Source organism: Schistocerca americana, chromosome 2, assembly GCF_021461395.2.
Source record: "Schistocerca americana isolate TAMUIC-IGC-003095 chromosome 2, iqSchAmer2.1, whole genome shotgun sequence".
Lineage (NCBI taxonomy): Eukaryota > Metazoa > Arthropoda > Insecta > Orthoptera > Acrididae > Schistocerca > Schistocerca americana.
Window position 1 is genome coordinate 471,702,615 of NC_060120.1, and position 22,762 is coordinate 471,725,376.

General features: G+C 38.6%; 1 protein-coding gene across 2 annotated transcripts in view; it reads right to left on the minus strand.

Moving 5' to 3' along the window:
• LOC124596582 (poly(A)-specific ribonuclease PARN-like) overlaps positions 1–22,762 on the minus strand; it is a 305,688-nt gene that overhangs the window by 95,370 nt on the left and 187,556 nt on the right. For both annotated transcript variants that reach the window (XM_047135773.1, XM_047135772.1), the window contains exons 10-12: positions 16,548–16,603; positions 10,860–10,946; positions 10,505–10,709 (exon numbers count right to left, since the gene is read on the minus strand). In XM_047135773.1, the coding sequence (XP_046991729.1) occupies positions 10,505–10,709; positions 10,860–10,946; positions 16,548–16,603 (348 nt within the window). The remainder of the gene's footprint in view (positions 1–10,504; positions 10,710–10,859; positions 10,947–16,547; positions 16,604–22,762) is intronic.

The following is a 22,762-nucleotide window of genomic DNA, read 5'->3' on the forward strand; positions in this document are numbered from 1 at the left end:
GCATGATGCATGAAAAATATAAAATTTTCTTTCCACATTTCTCTAGACTTTTGACAAGTGTGCCACAAGCCTTTCTGAGCCAAACATTGCTCTTTTCACACATATTGCAAACTTTCTAGTCAATTCCTGATGAGAAACAGGTAACATAGGTTAAAAAGCACCATCCAGACTGATCATGGGCATTATTATCTATGAATGTAAAGATGCGGACATGAACTCTGCAGGTATCTTTGCATGTTTTTCACCTTTGAATGAAAGCATTTCTTTTACCCTCATCTTCTTTTCAAAATTAGGCTGATCTGTAACGTAGAAGGAAGAGACACTAAAAACAAAGTTCTTATTCATGTATCTGTAGCGACAATCTTAAGTCATCCAGAACACCGCTGTTTTACCTTTGTCTAATGCAGTAATTTAAGTGTCCGACTTTTATTTGGAAGATAATTGTTAATTAAATATCGCACTATCACTCAAAAATTCTTCAGTGGTATAACTATCTTTATTTTATTCACTGCCAGTGGACTTGAAATATCAGCTTCAGTTTTTAACAATGCTTAGTAACAGGGTTCCTCTTCAAAGAGCACTGCATCAACTAGCTGCAGTTCCCTGAATAAGCACAAACCACACCTTAACAACAGCTAGCAAAATTCAGAGGTACCGCTTAGCCATATAACATTAGTTTTCACGTCTTTTTTTTTTTTTTTTTTTTTTTTTTTTCTTTAACTTCCAGTGTGTAACGCAGTTGAAACTTTTACTGTGTATTTTAAGTGGAGCTAACTACTAGTGACAAAAAAATTACTGAAGGTCTTTGAAAACACAGGTCTATCCTTTTCCTTGTCAGAGTAATCTATTCACCACACAAAACCAGTGGAAACCTTCCAATCAGCCTTCTGCTCACTTGTGTTACAATAAGAGCTGCCAGAGACACAAATACAATCCTTCAGCTCAAATCTTACTCTGAATAGAATTTCCTGAGACTGTTTCACTCTAATGATACCAGCATTGTAACAAAGTAAAGCTAACCATTCACCACAAAGTAGCACTCTTGCAGATATGACAGCCACTAACAGGGAAACTTTCCCAAGTGCAAATAAGCAATCTTGATTAAACTTGGCAGGTGTGCAGAGGGGGAAAAGTAATGCAATATGTATTTTTTTTTTGTCCAATTTCACCCCAAAGGGGTAAAAAACACCCTGAAAGTTAATTTGCCATATTAGGTTTGGAAGGAATATCTTCAAAATGATGATATATAAAAAATGTTTTTCATATAAAAGTTGATATGTAATTAACATTCGTGAAAGCTGTAATAAACTTTTGGAATATTTTGAAAGTTTGAGGAATACCGCACCACAATTAATTAATTTTGAAAAATGAAAATTTTTGTTACAGAATAAATTAAAGAAGCTCTCATGCCACGTACATCCATGTGTAATGAAGTGGGTTTCTAAAATACTGTTTTGGGAAATTTCTAAAATACTTTTTTTGGAAAATAAGCTGTACACGATGAGTTGCCTGAGTATTTTCGACACACTTGATTAAAATACCTTAACATTCATTATCCTTTAATACTTTATTTTACTTAATTTTGTTTTGCGCTTTAAATTGTTATTTTACATTCATGTTCTTTTTGTTTATTTTGCAAATTGAAAATACTAAGTAACTCATTATTATGATACAAAATCATTACAGAAATGATAATCTGCAAAGAAATGCTTAAAACAAGGCTTTTTTACACCATGAACACAAAATCAACAAAATTTCTTTGTGTAATATACACGACGCAGAACACAGTATAAAACAAAATTCATCACAATTTCAAATTGTCACAGGTGATCCTCTAAATATCTTGATTTGTAACAGACACATTTCAGTACTTTGGTAAGTCTTGGTGAAGAGAATTGTTTATGTACTAGTGACTGCAGCTTGATTATATTGTTTCTCAAGTGCAGGTGGACAGCATAATCATTCAGCATAACTAGATCTGAAAATCTTCTCACAAAGTTCTTCCAACATCAAAAGCTGTATGTGTCCCATGGCTGTACCTGTCCATCGAGCCCTTAGGAATCACCAGATGAACAAGTTCCTTGTCCTCAGGTACAATGCTCTAAATCAGTGGTCCCAACAGGTGCTCTGCGGACCCCCAGGGGTCCGCAAGCTATGCCAGAGGGGTCCGCAAGATGCTATTAGAATAAAAAATATATTAAGTATATTTCGTGTGATAACAGATTTTTTGTTTTGGCCGCTTTGTGCATGAGCAGAGCCTTAGTGAACACTAATTTCTGTGTCTAGCGTCTTCCTAGAGTGTAAAAAGATCGGCAGTGAGCATGAGCAACTTCTTATTCATACAGAAGTAAGATGGCTTTCTCGAGGTATGATCTTGTCAAGATTTTTTGAACTTTAGAGACGAGGTTCGTGCGTTCCTTCTTGACACAAAGTACGCGGATTTTCTCACTAATTTCTCTTGGCTTTACCCAGTTGCATACTTATCCGATGTGTTTGAACACTTGAATGTGTTAAACTTGAGTTTACAAGAAAAAATGTAGACATGTTCAAAGTTGAGGATAAGATTAGTGATATGGTCAAAAAGTGTCAGATCTGGGTGTCAAGGATAGAAAATGAGTCACAAACTAACTTTTCTACTTTAAAACAATTCTTGGAGTCATCAGAGGAGAGTTTGTCTGACCAGATCAAGATCGATGTAGCCGAGAATCTACGCAGCCTAGCCACCACTTTCAGAGAGTATTTCCCTGAACCTGACCCTGACGACAGATGGATTCAAAATCCCTTCAGCTGTGAAGAAACAGACAAAATCCAAAGCCTCACGTGCATCTGTCCAGCTGTGGTACGATGATAAACATTTTCATCGGTGATAAAATTACAGACTTCTGGGCATCAGCACACAAGGACTACAAGAAACTTTGAGATAAGGCAATTGAAAAGATCCTTCCATTTGCAACAACATATCGGTGTGAGCAAGCATTTTCTTCCATGTGTTTCATGAGAAACAAAAATAGGAATCGGCTCGACATGCGGTCGGATTTCAGAGTGAAAGTTTCAAGTTTGGAACCTAATATTTCAGAAATAATGGACCCAAAGGTCAGATTGAACTCATCTCATTAAGAACTGAAAATTAAAACTAACTGTATACTGATGGAGTACTCTGTTGTAACTGTATTTTTTCAAATAAATAATACCTCCTATGAAATTAGTGTTTTCTTATTCTTCACACATGTCTACTCAATGCAATATCAGGTGTAGCACACGTGAAAGACCAATACACTCAGTTTTAATGTTTTCCTGTAATTTTCAGTTGATACTAAATTTTTATTTTTTTAAGGAGTTTTGTTATACTAAACACCCAGATTTGAAGACAAAGATTTTGAGCAATAATCAAAAATTTAACAATAACAATGAGGGCTAAATTGAAAAGTTTTAAGCTCAATATTTTTTCAATAATGAATATGCCAACGTTTTTTTCTAAGTACCAAAAATAGAAAACGCATAAAAAGACTTAATTTGGCCTTTTTAGGTACTTGATACTGTGATATGACAAGGTACCAATCATGCTCAATGAGGGGAGGTCCTCGAGAAAATTTTGTTGGAACCCCTGCTCTAAATCATTCTTTCACAAAGACCACACCAAGAATCTAACAAAATTACAGAATTTTCTTGCTCACTGGGAAAGAAAACGTACTATCTTTGAGGTGGTCCAATATTTGTTTACTAGATTTTGATGCTGTTGCAAGGACATTCAGGGCTTCAAAAAGAGATTCTCGAATTCTCGGTCCAAACTCACTGTTAGTTTCTTTTAAAACTATGAGAGGGTGAAAAAACTGTTTTGAGCATCATACCCAAGGACAAAAAACTTGTTGGCCTGGTGATCTCAAAGGGCTCGACAGCACAGGTACGATCTGGATCAATTAACTTTTTATCTAGGTTTGGCTCTTTTGAAAGTGGTACAAGGTATTTCTGTCAACGTACTATTAATCTTATTCAATGGTAATGGGAAACTTTGAGAAATTTACATAAAAAAGTGTTATTAGAGCTGATACAGGTGGCACACAAATAAGTGACACATTTGCAGGGTGTATACGCGGACAAGGAAAAAAAAATTCCCGGATTTTTCCCGGTTAAAAATACATTTCCTCCCAGGTGAAAACATCCTTTTTTCATGTTAAGTGACAGTATATTTTCCCTTATCAATCCTTTGAATGGTTATGGTTTTATACATGGGTGCAGAATTTCCCGGCACTTCAGAAAACGAAACTCAGAGAAAAAGACACATTTTGGAAATATCTTTGATGTGCAGCAACATGTACGCTGCGTATTTTCGTACTACGAAAGTTTACTGTGGAATTCCACCAAACACCGCATGTTACTTTCCGAATCATTGAAACCTAGACTGCAATGCGCTTTTGTAAGCATAATAGCTCATGTCACGTGATCTCACCAGCCGATGAGTGCGGATATGCAGAGCATAGGACACGTGATGTAGTCAGCCAACAGCAATATCACTGTTAAGTAGCACGAACACACAAACATGGAAAATTAATAGTTTAAATTAATATAAATAGTATTGCTACAAGAAAAGCAAAGCCTTCACATATAACATTTGTCTCTAAGGTTAATAAGCTGCAAGATAAGCTAAGCCTTCCCATATAATGTTGATCTTTTTTGCGTGTGTTACACTTATATAACACAAATGCGCCAGTAAAATTTTTAATAATGATATAAATATCTGATCTCCCAGGTTCGAAATTATTCTAAATGGCTTGTCATCAAAGAATTGATTTTTAAATGAGAGTCAAACACTCTGTGATTTAATAAATTCATGGTACATTCTTGCACATAATTTAACTTATGTAAAACTTTATTTTCTTTGAAAGTAACGCTTTTCAAACCACTATTCGCAATATTTTCCCGTGACCTGTAAGAAATAGGTTCGTTTCAGCAGTTCCCAGAAAGGGCAGATAACAGGCGACAGCGCACTTGCGCAGTTATCATGACGTAGGAAGCCCGTATGTACGTACGTTAAAACACTGAAAGATCATACATTATGTCATAAAAGAAACAAGACCTCACAGGATACTCCAAGAGCATCGGAATTTCATGAACCATATTGAAATGTGCACAGTTAAATTGCATACTTAAAAGTGCACATTCGTATGTCCAGATTCCCAATGAAGTAGACCTCGACCTGACATTAAGGTGAGGTTTTCGGGATGTAAGTTTTCTTGGAGCACCAGTACTGTATTATATCATGTTTGGTTCTTTATTACGGCATACTGCCATACGTTCTAGAAAATGAAAACGTGCACTTGGACTGCAGCAAACAGTTGAAGCTAGCCAGTACTGTGGAATTAAACATTTGTTTCAAATACATTGACTGCCTCTGTGGAAAAGGTTAATAAAAGTCAAATTTCTTTAGCAAACAGACAAAAATAGCTTCATTGTTCCGCAAGGCGATTAATGCTTGACTGTCAGAAGGTGGAAATAAAATAAAATCTGAAACTAATGACATATTTTAGCCTTTCATAATTATGTGAATGTATTTTAATTCACTTGATAGCTCCCGGCCAAAGATATCCGTTTTGTTTTCATTTGACATGAGAGTAAACAAAGGGGAAACAGCAAAATTACTAAATGTAAACATGGGTCACGTCGAGACTACCCACTATTTAGTCAGACTGCTCTGCGCATCAGCTCCAGATCTACGATATTTGCGAACCGGGTCGATACTAAAAACAATCGAATTTTCAAAAATATGTTCATCTTGTAGCGCACGTCTTTCTGAAATGTCTGAAACATAAAACATACGTGTTCAAGGGAATGCAAGACATATCATTTGGTCTTAAGCATGCCAAAGTGCAGTGCCACGCCTCTTCATAAAGCATTCTTCTACCGCACATCACTATATTTCGGTCTGTGGAATTGAAACGTGTATATTTTGTAATGGATGCCATCAAACTAGATTCACGACAGTGGAAATTGAAATTTCCTGCTCCCAGTCGGCTGGTCTGACAGCCTTCCCCTCTTAAAAAAAATCTCGCAATTAATAGCGGATTGGGTTATTTGTAATCCGGAGAACAAGAACGCTTCAGAAGATTTGCTCTCTTTATTGCCTATTAGCTAATAACTTGCTGTTTTGTGTAACACAAAATTAAATATAGGATACATAAAAACCAATAAAGACAAGAGATAAGCAAGAAATTATACATTTCTTCAATCCTTAGCTCCTAGCATTGTTTTCTCTCTAATCTTGCTACAGCTTTACATGGTGTGCTTTCCTTCCTGCGAAAGAATCTATTACCTCATCAAAGTTCGTCAAACATTTTGCTACATGAAAAATCGAAATGTCATTATCTAATACTGAAAAAGCTGTTAACACAAATAATACCCAAGACTAGTGTGGTTTCTAGATCTGATTACGTATATTTTGTCACTGTCTGCTAGATAAAACAAAATAGGCCCCTCTAATATGGCAGCAATTATGTAACACACAACAAATAAACGAGACTGTTTTGGCACAAATGGCCGTTTTTATAACATGACAGAACGTAATTCACAAAGCCTATTAGGCCTATTACAAGGAAATAGCTTTATGCTAGGAAAGAGTTTCACATTTCATTCATATGCACCAGTTTCTCAAGCCTGAGATCGAAAAGCAGTATTACAAAATTTTCATATAAATTTGGAATCGTCTTATTCTTCCATAATTTGTGTGATGCCCTCGTTTCTTCTCCTTCCTCGGTCTAACAAACAACCTTGTCATCACCAACTCTGTAGCTATTCCTGCCATTGACGAAATTTGTTCACCGATTAACTTCACTAACCCTGCCAGGATCACACGTTCAGTTATCTGCGATTATTTTCCGATTAGGTGTTTTTACGTGTTCGTACAACATGTTTTTCGCGTTACTTCCAGAATAGAACTTAACTGGCTGCTAGCCAGGGACTGTACAACTGGTCCTTACTAGTGTAGTGATCTGGCCAAAAATTTTCTGTCAAAACTTCACTTTCTTGGATACACAGAGAAGATAATACATAATCTTTCTCACCTGTTGTTCGTGTCAGTCCCGTACATTTCCATTCTGGTAGTCTGAATCTATGGATTTCGCTAGTAATTATAACAACGCTGATCATTCGCAAACCCAATCAACCACATAATCAGACAGTGATTGGCATTCATCCGCTCGGCTTTACTCCGCACAGCTCGTATAGCCCCATCCCCTTTTGTCTGCAGAAAGTTTATTTCTAGATGCGACGAGGATTCTCCTGACAGAGACATCACGTACACTACGCACATATTCATAAATCAACTTATGATTCATTCAGAAGTGAACTTAAAATGTGTTCAAAAGCCAACAGGGAAGCACTTCAAAATCATATGAATAATCGATAGACAAACGTGCGCTGGATGCTAGGCGCTTTGTGAAACAAGTTTTTTTCCTCAAGAATATGAAATTGGCACCCCCTTTTCCCGGCAGCATCTAGCTGCTTGCTGCAACTGCTTGCACAGCCAACAGCCACATTCCTGTAGCCAGGAGCGGGAGAATCTACTACTAAAACGCGACTCAACTGTGTATGCGCATGAGTCCGCTTGTAACTGCTAAAATGAATATAATGTAAACTGGTAAACAGTTGTGAATTCATGCTCATTGGAGGCAATTTGTTGTTACGAAGCCTTGCATAGTCTTACTAAAGCCTTTGACACATTTTGCTGTTGGCAGATGCTTGCATGAGCACTGTGTGTCGTTCTTGTATATGGCACATTTCCTTTGCAATTGAAGTTATTTTCATTTTTTTCTCTCGTTTGTGTATTATTGTTAAAGTGTTATTCTGCAGTAATGGGATACAGTAATATCCTTTGTTAGAGTATCAGTTCTTACCAGGCAAAATTACAAAAATTCAACTGAATACTAAAACAATGAAAAATTCCCGGATTTTTTCCCGGTTTTCTCCCGGATGAAAAAATTACCGGGTTTTTCCCAAATCTCCTGGGTCATATACACCATGATTTAATATTGTCACAACACTTACTTCTGAAATTATAATTTTCAGATTTTTACACACAGGTAATATGGTCCATGGAAATGGATCTTGGTTCTCGCGAGTTCAATACACAACTCACGGCAGTGGACGGTTTCACAAAGGTGAGTACACTTAATCCGTACAATTTTGCAGCACAAGTCTTCATTTTTCTCTTTGCACAATTGCACCATACAAGAATGTGTCTCCATAATATTTTGTGATTGAAAAGAGACTAGCTTCTTCAATCTTTTTTTAAGGATTAATCTGGACTTGTAGAAGGCCTAAAAGAATCTCCCATGATGGCACTGCAGGAAATGATGGGATATCACACAACTGTCAAATATTTCCGGTAGAAAACCATGTACAGCATTAGCCATATGAGGTGTTGTGCCATCTTGCATAAACCACTGTGTGTTCATTGGAAGATTGGTGGCAAGTAGATGTGGTACAAAGTCTTTTTTCAACAATGTCTTGTACTGGTCATCATTGACAGTGAAAACACTGATTCAATTAAGCGATGACTGAATAGAGCTACCTACACTATCACTTTTCCCTTGTACGTAATTTTTTCATGAATATTTTGCCTGTTTTTGCTACACCAAAACCAAACATTTTGTTCCTTTGCTGCTCCACCAAGATGGAAATAAGCTTCGTCTGAGAACCAAGTGTTTTATCTTTTTCTTCAGCCCATAATGAATATTCCAGTCTTCTCCACTTGTTCTGTTCAGTCATTTTTCTAAGGAGAGAGCATGAGATCACTCTGTAAAATTCTTTGTACAGAACTATGAGGTATCTGCATTTCCCTTGCTGCACACTGGGCTGACTTGTGTGGGCTTTGTTGAATGGCAACCCGTAACACTGCAATGTTTTCCGGAGAACAAACAGTTGGTGCCCGAGGTCATTTCCCTTCCAATAAACAGACTTCTTCAGATTTTCTCATTAATCAGAGAACTATGAAGTGGTGGAGCCCAACATGTGCTGAATATTGCCCTAAATCTTCTTTGCATTATTATGACACTTTCCATATCTGCATAAAGGAGAAGTGGCACTTTTGAAATAATCCTAAAAGAGAACTACCTTAACACACTGCTGAACAGATAAAACTTCCATTCTCAGCCATGGCAAAACACTTAACTGCAAACCAAGAGACCAGCAATATTGCAGCAACATGAGCTCTACCGACATTTTCATGAAACAAAACACATTGGAGCATAACCTGACTGAAATACAACTAGATGTACAACTTTTATTCAGTGTTAAAATGTGTCAAGTATTAATTTGCCACTCTGTACAGCTGTAGTACCTACATTGATTAACCAGAACATTATGATCACCGACCTACTATCAATATAAACCCATCCAGGAGATAGCAGTGTCACCAGGTGAGAAATGATTGCTAGTCAGACACACGCATAGTGCATGTAGCATTAGTGAGCATTCCGTCCGTGTGTAGAATGGAAAGGCATGCGTTCTTCTGAGTTTGACCAAGGGCAAATTGTGATGGCCTGACAGCCTAGCACAAGCATTTCTCAACCTGCACAACTTGTCGAGAGTTTGAGGAGTGGGTAAAGCAGGCCAGGTGGCGGACTGTGGTGGAACTAAACAGCCAGTGCCTAACAATGAGCCTCCGCGGCCGATGAACTATGCATGTCAATGTTAACACAATAACATCAGCGACACCTTGATACCTTCTTCATCTTGCCAATGGGATGGCATAAACCCGTCATCTTCCAGGGGAACAGCTCATTGACACTTTTACTGTGGGACCTTGACACTTTTACTGTGGGACGGAGACAAGGTTGCAGCAGCTCCATTATGCCCTGGAGGCCATCCACGTGGGCATTAATGGGTCCAGTGAAGCCCGTGCAAGGCATCTTGACAGAGGAAGAGTATCATTCATGCATTCATTGGTTGCAGAACACGTACACCCATTCATGACTATCATATTTCCTGGTGGCAGTGGCATTTTTCAACATGACAATGCACCATGTCACAAGGCCACAAGCATGATGGAGTTGTTTGAGAACACAACGGTGAGTTCCATTTGCTGTGCTGGCCCCCCAACTCAGCAGATCTGAACCCGATTAAACACACACAGGATGTGACTGAATGTGGCGTCAGACCTCATGGGAGGCCTCACTGCTTCAATGTCATGATCTGTCGCCACTGTTATCCATGCCAAAGATACTATTAGGTAGGTGGTCATAATGTTCTGGCCGATCAGTATATGTTCATAGTGTATCTGTTAGTGTCACTACATGTGACTCATCTGGAAGTCAGATTTCAATTTACCTGTAAAAGATTCTCTATGGATGCGTGGTTAAATATGAGAAAGGGCATGTAAAGGACCTAATATAGCTGATAAAATAAAAAAAATATTATTAATGAATTCAATTTAGGTTACAGATCATCTTTTGAAAATTATTAAGTTACATACGTCATGTAATCAATCTGTAGTTTAGGAAGCAACACTCACTCAGTGCGAAGCCTCTTCATTGAAGGTTTGGTTTGTTGTTTTTTGGACGGTGGACTTGGCTGCTTCAACATCTGATGGCGTTTGTAGGGTATCACCCTGTAAGTATCACTCTGAGTCAGTGTTCGCAGAACAAGCTTAGCTTGATCTCTGTTTTCGAGCGATACATAAGCTGAGGTATCATTTAGCCATGAAACAAACACCCGTCCTGCAAACAATCATAACATTAAATTTGTATCATTCCTAATGTCCAAGTTTTCCCGTATTCCAGATTAGTCACACTATTTACAAATGTATTAAAAATACAGCTTCAAGTATCCAATAAATAACTTTGAGAGTAAATTTATTACAAGCTTACCAAATGGGCTAAATAGCTGTATTACATCATGTGTTTTCCATTCCTTTGGAAATGTAACATGAAATACGTGGTCTCTTGGAAGTTCCGCTGAAATTCATAAACACAAATATCAAACTTTTGGGTAATATATTTCATTTAGCAGACAAGAGCCTTTAATAATAAATTATATATATAATTTCATAAAAAGGAAAATTCCATTCAGAAATCACATCATAATAACAATGACAATATTAATAAATAAAAATAAAACTGTATTTCTGTACACATATACACACACACACACACACACACACACACACACACACACAGAGTGTGAGTGTGTGTGTGTGTGTGTGTGTGTCAGTCATTACATTGGGATTTGTGCCTCCTGGAGATAAAGATCATGTAGTCCACAGATAAAGATCATGTAGAAAACAGTGTTATAATGGCAATGTTTTAGGCAAAGATGTCAGGAGTACGGTATATGCCAATGCAGAGTGTAATACCTCCACTAAAAACATCCAGATACACTGTCTGAAGTGCAATGACATATCTGAAATGTGACAGAACACATTCAATTCAAAAGCACCACCAATCATGCATTTTGGCAATCAATTATGCAATCCCCATTTTTGCCAGTGAGTTTCAAAGTGTAGAAACATGAGTGAGTTCTCAGTGTAAGATGAAGAAACTTAAGAAACATGGCGATGTAGCTGCTCTTGAGCCTTACATCAAATCATGAATTACATCACACAGTGTAAGAAGCAATGTCAGTGGTGCATTGAAGCACAAAACACATTATGAGGTGAGAATTATACACTGCTATCTATGTTTTGTTATATGGACTAACTTTCACAATCAAAGCCAGGGCAGGAAAGGTGAATAATGAGCAACGGCCTTGCCACAGTGGTAACATTGGTTCCCATTGAATCACGATTAAGTGCTGTTGGGCTGCAAGCACTTGGATGGGTGACCATCCCATCTGCTGAGCGCTGTTAACATGCGGGGTGCACTCAGCCCTTGTGAGACAAACTGAGAAGCCACTTGACTGAGAAGTAGCAGCTCCGGTCTCGTAAACTAACATGTGGCCTGGAGAGCTGCGTGCTGACAACATGCCCCTCCATATCAGTATCCAGTGACACCTGTCGGCTGAGGATGACACAGCGGCCGGTCCGTACCGTTTTGCATCCTATCAGGTAAAGTTAAGTTATGATTACCGTAAGAAAATACATTTTGTAAACGAGACATTACATGCAAACTACTATGGATGTTACCGACTGTAGCTGCTCACTGGTCAGATTCCCTTATGTGATATCTGAAGCTGCCGTTTATAAGGACCGTCAGCACTGTCGAGTTACTTACATGCTAAAACATGGAGGAAGAGACATACAAGGACACTGTAATGGAGATGGCAACATCAGAGGGCAGTGTAGAAGGGAGTAAACTGGTACAAATTTAACAGCCTCCTGTATTTTACCATGAGGCTTTTTTTTGTAAGCCGGGGGGAGTGAATCTAAGTTGAGCTAAGAGTATACAACGATTGAGACAACAAAAACTAACAAAAGTGGGTTACTGTTATGAAAATAAGTGGGTCATTATAATGCATTAGTTTTAACCCTTGAGCAGACGCACCTGTGTATAAAGTGCGCCAACCACAACTAACATTGTCGTGCACAGTTTCATTGTTGTTTTACAATAGCAAGCCCTTACCTATTCCTGCATTATTCTTTCAGCTAGCACAGTGAGAAGTTGTGTTGTCTTAGGTTCACGTGAGCTACAGTAATTTAAAATAAACTGTGAGTGTGTCATCTAGTAGTGTACAAAGTACGCCATGTGCCCTGTCATGTAAGTAATTTTTCTTTCACTTTTATTTTGTTCCTTTTTAATCAAATCAAAAGATAACACGTAACAAGCAGGTACATCACTGTGCAGGGCGATATCAAAGCTGACGGACAACGAGCTTGATTGGTTACTCAACAAGGATCCAGAGTTCAACTCTGTACCAGACAATGAAAACGATGATGAAGAAGAGGAATTTATCACACGAAATGACCACGATTCAGATTCTGATCAAGTCCACAATTCAGATGATGGCTGTGAAGAGCCACTCTCCATTGGTGGTATTTTTACTTGGAGGGACAAACTGTGTAAATAGAATAAAATATGTCCTAATGTGACTTCAAAAACAAAAAGAATGAATATTGTGAAAATATTCCCTGGGCCTACACGTGTTGCTAGAGAGGTCACAGAGGCTTTATGGGTAATACTTTGCCTGGAAAAGATTGACAAAATTGTAAAATAGATGAACATATATAGTCAATCTAAGAAAGAATGTGTACAATATTCCAGAGAAAAGGTTGCTAAGGAAACTACAAGGTGTGAAATAAAGGCAGTGTTGGGATTGCTGTATCTCATCAGGACTAAGAAAGCAAACCACACAAATGTCACTGAACTGTGGGCAGCAGATGGTACTAGTATGGAGATTCCAAGAGCTGTGAACAGCTACATAAGATTTCTGTTCCTTTTATGACATATCCATTTTGACGACAAGCGTACAAGGCAAGAAAGAAGACTAACTGATATACTTGCTGTAATAAAGCAAATATTAAAAAAAAAAAATGGTTCAAATGGCTCTGAGCACTATGGGACTTAACATCTATGGTCATCAGTCCCCTAGAACTTAGAACTACTTAAACCTAACTAACCTAAGGACAGCACACAACACCCAGCCATCATGCGGGAGAGAAAATCCCTGACCCCGCCGGGAATCGAACCCGGGAACCCGGGCGTGGGAAGCGAGAACGCTACCGCACGACCACGAGATGCGGGCAAAGCAAATATTAGATGCCTTTGTGATGAACAGCAAGAACTCTTATAGTGTAGGACAATTTGTGACAGTTGACAAAAAGTCGCAACCTCTCTGGGGTCGCTATTCTTTTGTTCAGTATATCGTGAACAAACCTGTAAAGTACGGGATGAAGATTTTTGTATTAGCAGATGCTAAAACATTCTTCACTAATAATATTGAAGCATATTGTGGAAAACAACCTTAAGGACCATACGATGTTCTTAATTCTCTCTGTGATATTGCAGGAAGGCTTGTTACTCACACTGAAGGCTCACATCCTTTTGAAAAAGAGATGAACAAGCATCAGCACATTGAGAAAAAACAAAGATGAGATCCCACAAGAATTTTTTACCTGAGAAATGTAGGGCTAACCATTCCTCTTTATTTGGTTTTCAGAATGATATGACACTAGTTTCGTATGTGCCGAAACAAAACAAGGCAGTTATATTACTTTCAACTATGCATTATGTGGTGTCACCGCCAGACACCACACTTGCTAGGTGGTAGTTTTAAATCGGCCGCGGTCCATTAGTACATGTCGGACCCGAGTGTCGCCACTGTGTGATCGCAGACCGAGCACCACCACAAGGCAGGTCTCGAGATACGGACTAGCACTCGCCCCAGTTGTACGGACGACGTAGCTAGCGACTATACTGACGAAGCCTCGCTCCTTTGCCGAGCCGATAGTTAGAATAGCCTTCAGCTAAGTCAATGGCTACGACCTAGCAAGGCGCCATTAGTAACATCGCATGTATCTAAAGAGTCTCACTTGTATCGCCACAATCTCCAGACGTACCAAAAGGATGGATTAAAATTAAGTATTCCAGAAGCTACGTACTTTTCTTTATAGCATTCATTACGTATCCTGTTTCAGACCTCACGCCATCCTGCTTTAGCTTAGCGCGTGCCTTTCGGCTTCCTCTCATTGTGTCTAGGCTGTCTTGTCTAGACACAACACATTATTTTGGAACCACTGGTGAAGTTACAGGTGAACCAGAGATAGTTTTGGATTACAATATAACAAAGGGAAGAGTCGACACAGTCAATCAAATGGGAGGGGCGTATTCCTCTGCACAGGTGACAAGAAGATGGCCATTGGTTGTATTCTATGCTCTAATCGGTATAGCAGGAATCAATGCTCAAATAATTTTTCATGCAAATGAGGCAAATCCAAAAAAAGAGAAAAAGTTTCTTGAAAGATTTAGCACTGTCTCTTATGAAGCCTGAACTAGTGGAAATAGCTAATATTCCTTCACTTCCTGCTGAAATTGCAACTTTCCTCCTGAAATACAAAGATCAACATGTTGAAAGAACTGAGGAGCCTGCCACCAAGAAAAGAGGTTGGTGTATGGCATGTGGACAAGTAAGAAACACATCTACTACAATAAGGTGTAACTCATGCCATAGCTTTGTTTGCAAAGGACATGTAAATTGCAAAGGACATGTAGAGACAGTGCATGCATTAGAGAAGTGTAAAGCATTTCCTGAACATTCACAAGACAATTAACTCTAAAGATAGAAGGAACTTTTTGATAACTGATACTTCTTCAATATATAAAACTTTTCCTTTGCATGAAAGAGTGTTTTTGTTCAGTATGTGCTTAAAAAAGTGTTGGAATAGATTGATATATCAGCTGCGGCAATAGACTGATACGAAAGTTTCTTATTTCTTTAATCAAATAGTAAATTAGCAATGTGTACGTTTCTTGCATTGTTGTTTATTTAAACCAAAATTAAACTGTGATTTAGCTCATACATGTTTCATAATGAGAGATTTTGACTACATGTGTACAAAGCGCACCGCGCACCCGCTCGCGTTATGAAAATCAGTGCACCTGCTCAAGGGTTAAGATGATAATAGTAAATCTTAGATGGACTAATATGGGGACGGGATAAGACTGTATCATTCAATGCCCAATTCCATTGTACCTCCCACCCTCGGTGTTATTTTTTTTCCAATTTTAGAGTTGTTTTATTCTAACTTTACTGTTGTTTCATTGGCCAACTTTGGTTCTTTTCCTGCCAAGTTTTGGATTATTAAGTTTTGGATTATTTTTTTATATTAGTTTTTGGGGGTGTTTTTTTTAAATTATAGCCTTATATTTTTTCTTGTTTCACTGTTTTACAGCGTTATGTTGAAAATGAAAATAAAGCTATCAATTACATTATGTACCGACATGGCACACAGAAAAGAAAACTTTTATTTTATGCTCAATTTCAATGTTATTCACTAATCTACTGAAAAGAGCCCTCAAAATTTTTATTTAAACATGGCAGACAAACTGCCTTCAGAACAAAGGCAGTTATTTTACAATGTCTTCTTTTCCTTTTGGTAACCAAATCTGCTTTTCCACTCCATTTTTCTGAGTATGTAAAGAGCTAGGACCTGACATTAAAATCACTTGTGACCAACCAACTATAATACATAATTGTAAAAAAGGCAAATTCAAACATTTAACAGCTACCGGTCAGCAGAAATAGGAAACTGCTCTCCTCAGACACTTTTACACAGCAACAAGGAAAATGCGAAATTTTGCAATATTTCATAAAAACCACAATTTTTTGCATTACGGCATTGGGCTATTGTGAATGAAAATTTTTCCTGCCCCAGATACACATAACATACCATGTACTAGAAGAGGAGACACTGAGCAATACATATACATACAAACAAGAAATTGAGCATAGAAGTTGAGCTTTTATGCACATTCACAATTTTTTGAAGCCCAAAGCTGCATTGCTTTGGAAGAGGATAGCCACCTATAGCATTGTATTGAGCTATAAACTTAACAAAAGTGCTGCAGCCACAATAGAATATGACATGAAATATTTAATCCTTAATGTACACACAAATTACTTACGTTCATTTTCGTCAATACTGATGAATGGATGATCCAGTACTCTCATCAAGTAAAGTCTGTAAATAAAGCAACAAGCATCAGAACTGGGATACATACAACCAGGCTCAATGATTTATATTTCAATGGACCCTATCTGTAACAGTCTCTATAGTTCCTTTGGGTTTCTAGCTTCCACCATTAAAATCAACTGCCAATGTTATTTCAATATGACAAGTAACATACAAATTTACAAGAATTCTAACAGGCTCATTGTTGAAATACTTCACACTGACAGCAGCCAAATGAAATTATTTTTCTTTATTGAAACTTTTACAACAATTGATAGGACACAATGGAATCTAACAACAGTGTGCATGAAAGAGGAGTTGACGCTTTCTGAAGCAGGAAATTATATCCTTCTTATAAAATGAAAACTAGTTCCAAAGTGAAAATACAGCAGACTAGTTTCACAGTTGTGAATCTAATAACTTTAAGCTACTATCAACTAAAATAAAATATTTTGGACTTCACGTTTAAAAAAAATTCAAAACAGAAATGAACAAGAAGGAAGACAAAAATGGTTCAAATGGCTCTGCCTAAGGACATCAAACACATCCATGCCCAAGGCAGGATTCGAACCTGCGACCGTAGCAGCCGTGTGGTTCCGGACTGAAGCAAGAAGGAAAACATTAATGGCTCATTTTAGTTACCAACAAGGCCTTCTTTTCATTTACACTAAAAAATTTAGCCCATTATTTATCTGACAATCAGTTTGTTACAACTTTCATTTGTACATCTACTCTAATATTATCCAACATACCACAGCTCCACCCCAACAGTTCCTAAGATTTCTTGAAGTGACGAGGAGCAAAAAAAAGAATGCTTTGCAAAAACAGAGCTAAGTAATGTACATGAATCTTTTAGGAAAAAAAGGGGGTTGGGTATGATAAATGAAGAGTTGATACATAAATGAAGTACTTAACATATAGATGGCCAAAGACTTTAAAGTTAGCATAGCTTCTGGATCCAATCATAAATAAATCTAGTAATTATTTCTACGTTTGGCACTATACGATAAAGTTGACAAAAAGAAACCACCTAGACTTACCACCCAAGCACGCCATTGTGGACTGAAAGGAGTTTTGGGAGAAGGGTTTGATGATGGCTGTAAGATAGGTCCAAATATATCAGTGTTTCAACCTAATTATATGTCCTCTTCACAAATTTCAGTTTTTCAAGGCACCAAATCGTTTGACAGAAGAGGATACTCCAAGCATTTAGCTCGAACAGTCATAATTAAAAGCGTGCTTAGTATCGCTGCCAGCAAACATCGCAATGGAGGTAGTTAAGAAGGCACAGCAGTATAGTTCTGAAAGCTGCTATGGAGGGCACACCCGTAGTATGGACAGAAGTGTTAGCTTCCAGGCGATAGTAAGCTGAGCAGGCCAGTGCCAAGACAACCACCATGGACTTGCCTTGTGCATCTTGTCAAGTGTCGCTGCCAAGTGTGAAACTGTTAGTTGCCCACACCAGTCGCGTGGCAAGTTTATTGCTGTGCACAGTTCTCCATGGTTTCGGATATAATGCTTCCCGTACATTGAATCGCACGGCAAGTTTCATTTTCTCTAACAGGGTTCTGATCTGCGGTTATTACTGAGCCACTGTTGGCCCTTGAAGTACTCGTGTTGACAGTGTAATAAAGTGGTGTTGTCACACCTGTGCGGACACTAAAGTATGTAACATATAATAATCAAGTGCAACAGCCAAATTCATGGCATACAAATATAGCCAGAGGCATCAAGCATGTGCAGTCTGGCAAATATTCCAAATACGGTCCACTACAGTTATTTTCCATTTCATATTTCCCCACCGTACCCTAACTAATCAATGATACAAAGTAGGATGAAGTTTAAGAGACTAGTTATGAAGATTTAGCTAACAAGAAAGGAGGATACTGAAGTGCAGATGAATGAATGTGCATTTTAAGTTCACTGGGGTTGTAAATACTGTAAAAGTGAATAATCCAGTACACACTCCTGTTAAAGAGGAATGGACTTCCCTAAAACCGGCAACCATATTTGGAAAGACTTATATAGGTATGGCAACAATAACAGCAAAGAAACTCCGGATAAAAGAAGAAACACTTGTGAAGAAATCAAAATGGATAAGGTTGTTAGAAGGTTAGGTTCAGCGTACAAAGGAGTGAGAATAACATTCAGAGAATTTAAAGAAAAGTTGTGCAAAAGGAATTCAACCATTAAATGCAGAAGAGAGATAGCAAATCGATGGGAAGTGTATACTGAGTATCTCTAAGAGAGGGAGGAAATAACAATATTGTGAAAAGGAAAGTTGCTACAAATTGGCGTTGATTTTAGAGGACACACGAGATCCAGTATTAGAGTTTGACCAAAGCTTTAGACGACTGTGATGAAACAAGGCAGACAGGACATGTAACACTCCAGTAGAATTTCTAAAATCAGCCAAATGATAATTAAAGTTAGTGTGTCAAATCTATGAGACTGAAGATCTAACAACAGACTTTCAGTAGAATATCATCCATGCAATCCTGAACACAGCAAAGGTTTGGAAACTACCACACAATCAGCTCAATAGTTCATGCATCAAAGTTACTGCTGACTAGAATAAAATACGGATGAATGACAGAGAGAGAATTGCTGATGTAACAACCAAAATATTACGAAAAGGATAGATCATTACTCACCATATAGAGGAGGCATTGAATTGCAGCCAGGCACAACAGAAAGACTGCTATATATTTAAGCCTTCAGCCAAAAGCCCTTCTTCCGAAATACAGAGAACACACACACACACACACACACACACACACACACACACGAGACCACTTTCACCGGGCACTGTGGCAGGAGACTTGTGTGTGTGAGTTGTACTTGTGTGAATGTGTGTGTTTTCTACTTCAGAAGTAAGACTTTTGGCTGAAAGCTTAAATGTATAGCAGTATCTCCTCCATATGGTGAATAGCAATCTATGCTTTTCATAATTTTGTAATTGCTGATGTGTTAAATAAGAATGAATTTTGGTTAAGACACACAGTTGTGATACATTGTTTGATACCTGAAGCTTAGTGGGAAAAAAACCAAGACACTTCAATAAGATTTGCCAAACTAATTGTTCTAACTCCATAGAGTGAGCTCGTGTAATCTAACAGCATGTGCCTCTATGGCTGGCCTAAAGAGGCCCCTTGCATAGACACAGACGATGCACCAAGTGTATCCCTTCTTGTGGAAGTGGAATGAAAATTGGTTGGTGGGAATTATGATTTCGTGTTTGTACAATGTTACAATATTTTTGGTGACAAGTGTGGTATTCTACTCAGTGTATCTCCTATCTCGATTTGCTATGGCCAACATTTCAGAGGAAGAAATTCTTCAATTTCTTGTTGAACAGCTGTGAGCTCTCACCAAACATGCTCTCTCTGTGGCAGCAGCATTGCTGACACATCAGGGTTCATCACCCTTGACACAACCCTCACCATTTCCACCATATGATGATTCTGCGGAAAATTGAGATGCATATGAAAAATGCCTTCAGCAACCTTTTCAAGCTCTTGGGGTCACCAGCACCAATATGTGTAAGGCTTTCTTTCTGTCACGGATTTCTCGGCGTGTTTAGTCACTTTTTGTATCAGCTAGCTCATTTTCAGGAACCTGCCAGTCTCTCTTTCGATGAAATGTGTCAGCTGCTCTCTACTTATCACTGCAAATGTACTGTGTACTCATATTATTGCTGCTCAGGTTGAGTTATAATGTTGTCAAAAGTGGCCGCAACAGTTGTAGAGTTGGGCAACCGAACTTCATGGGCTTAGTCGTTATTGCCAGTTTTGTTACTCATAGGCTGATTTGATGGTTCGTGATGCTATAATACACCTGGCCCCTGACAGGGAAGTTTATGCACATGCTTTACGATATGAAAATCCCTCTCTCACAGATATTCTGAACGCTGCCCAGTCCTCTGAAGTATCTAGGGCAGCAGGAAATCAGGTGAGAGCTGGGTGTGAAGCAGCTGCCATTGTTTCTCCTCCTCCTCAGACTCTGTCTGTCAGCTCATAGTGGGAAGACGATGTCACAGCCATGCAACCACAGTCTTCATGCCACACGGAGCAGCACTGTGCTAAGCAGCAACAGCAGTGAGCATCACATCATCAGCCAGCATCACAATAACAGCTGTGTGCCTCTCCCTCTCTCATGACGCCCTTATCGTTTTTTTTTAACGTGAACAGACCATGTGCTCAATGCCCAACCTCCCCCATCAGACATGAACATAGATGTGAACAGTGTTATCCAAGTGATGTTAAGGCCAAATAAACTTTATATTATAGTACATGTTATGGACAGTATGTTAAAATTGCAAATGGACACTGGTGCAGCAGTGACTTCGTTAAATTCTCAAACCTATAGGGATATTTGATCACCTGCATTATCCCCTGTCTCTCTATACTACTCCCATAGTGTATAAAGCAGCTGTTTGGCCTCTGGCCTTTCTAATTATGGATGAAGCCAACACTAAAAACTTTTTTGAGTTATATGCCTACAAAATTTTTGGGTTCTCTGTTTCAGAAAGGTGCATCTGGTATCAAATCAAGTTCTGTACCAACAACTGGATGTGCTTTGCTTGGAATATTCCTCCCTATTTTTGGAAGGTTTAGGGTGTGCCATACATTTCAAGGCTTATATCACAATGAAACCGATGGCACACCGTTGTTTTTTCTATGGCTGCCCAATTCCAACAATTTTATGGGAGGGTCAAATTAGAATTACATCACCTTACATGTTTGGGTGTTATCATGCCTGTCTCCCCTAGGGAATGGTCTACTCAGCTGGTAATTGTCACAAAATCTAACGCCAACCTTCGGTTCTGTGGTGATTTTAAAAAGTCTGTGTATGCACAGAGTCTATTATTGATAGCTATCTCTTACCCCTGCAGGATGAACTCTTAGCAAGGCTTTCCAGGGGCCAATATTTTTCAAAAATAGGCTTGTTGGAAGCCTCTGGATGACGATTCCAAACCCATCCTCGTAGTGAATACCTCCTTCAGTTTACACCACTATCAGTGGCTGCCATTTGGCAAAGCTTGTACCCCTGCCATTTTTCAATGATTTTTGGAGCAAATCACGGCTTCTGTGCTGGCGTGCATTAACTACTTGATGACATTGTGGTTTCTGGTTCCCCAACAAATAAAGACTTACAGATTATTTGCATCTTGTTCTGTGGTGTTTTTAAAAAGTCTGTATATTCACAGTCTATTATTGATAGCTATCTCTTACCCCAGGAGGATGAACTCCTAGCAAGGCTTTCCAGGGGCCAATATTTTTCAAAAATAGACTTGTTGGAAGCCTCTGGATGATTATTCCAAACCCATCCTCGTAGTGAATACCTCCTACAAGTTGAAATGTAACTTGGACAAAATTCAATTTTTTCAGTAGTCCATCATCTATCTCAGTTTTGAAGTTTCGCTTGCTGGCATCAGGCCTTTAGCCATCACACCAATGAGTGGCTCAGCCACTTTATACTTACTTATATAAAGCCTTCCTTTTCACTGGTTGACCACCTGCAAATGTGCTTTTAGCCTATTGAATTCAAAAATGAACTTGGCGCCGTGCTGGGTTACTTTCCAATGGGTCCACCTTCTTGTTTTAGCCATAGATCCCTCTCAGTGTGGCCTTGGGGCTATTCTCACACACAAATTTGCAAATGGTTCCAAATTCCCTATTGCATATGCTTCCAAAACTCTATACCAGGTGCAACAGAGCTGCTCACAGATAGAAAAAGAAGTCACTGCTATTGTGTATGCACTCAAAAATTTCTTGTTTTCCTACACAGTTCTAAATTTCATTTCATTACTGATCATAAACATCTGGTTCCTCTTTTCCATTCTTTAACATGTTTACCAGACAAAGCATCCCATTGCCTGCAATGCTGGGCTCGGTTTTTATCACACTCTAACTATAAGATTCATTTCCAACCCAATGCACAACACGCTTATGTGTATGCTGTCTCCTGATTGCCAAGTGGTCCTGATCCAGCATTTGATCAGGATGAACTGATGTGTTTCCATTTACACGTCGACAATCAAAACACTGTGGACTGTATTACCATTACCGGTTCTCAGATTTTGGCAGCTGTCATGGGCAATCCTGTCTTGCGTCAGGTTGTTCACTTTGTCCATCATGGCTGGTTGGATAAACTGCCGGGCTGAGT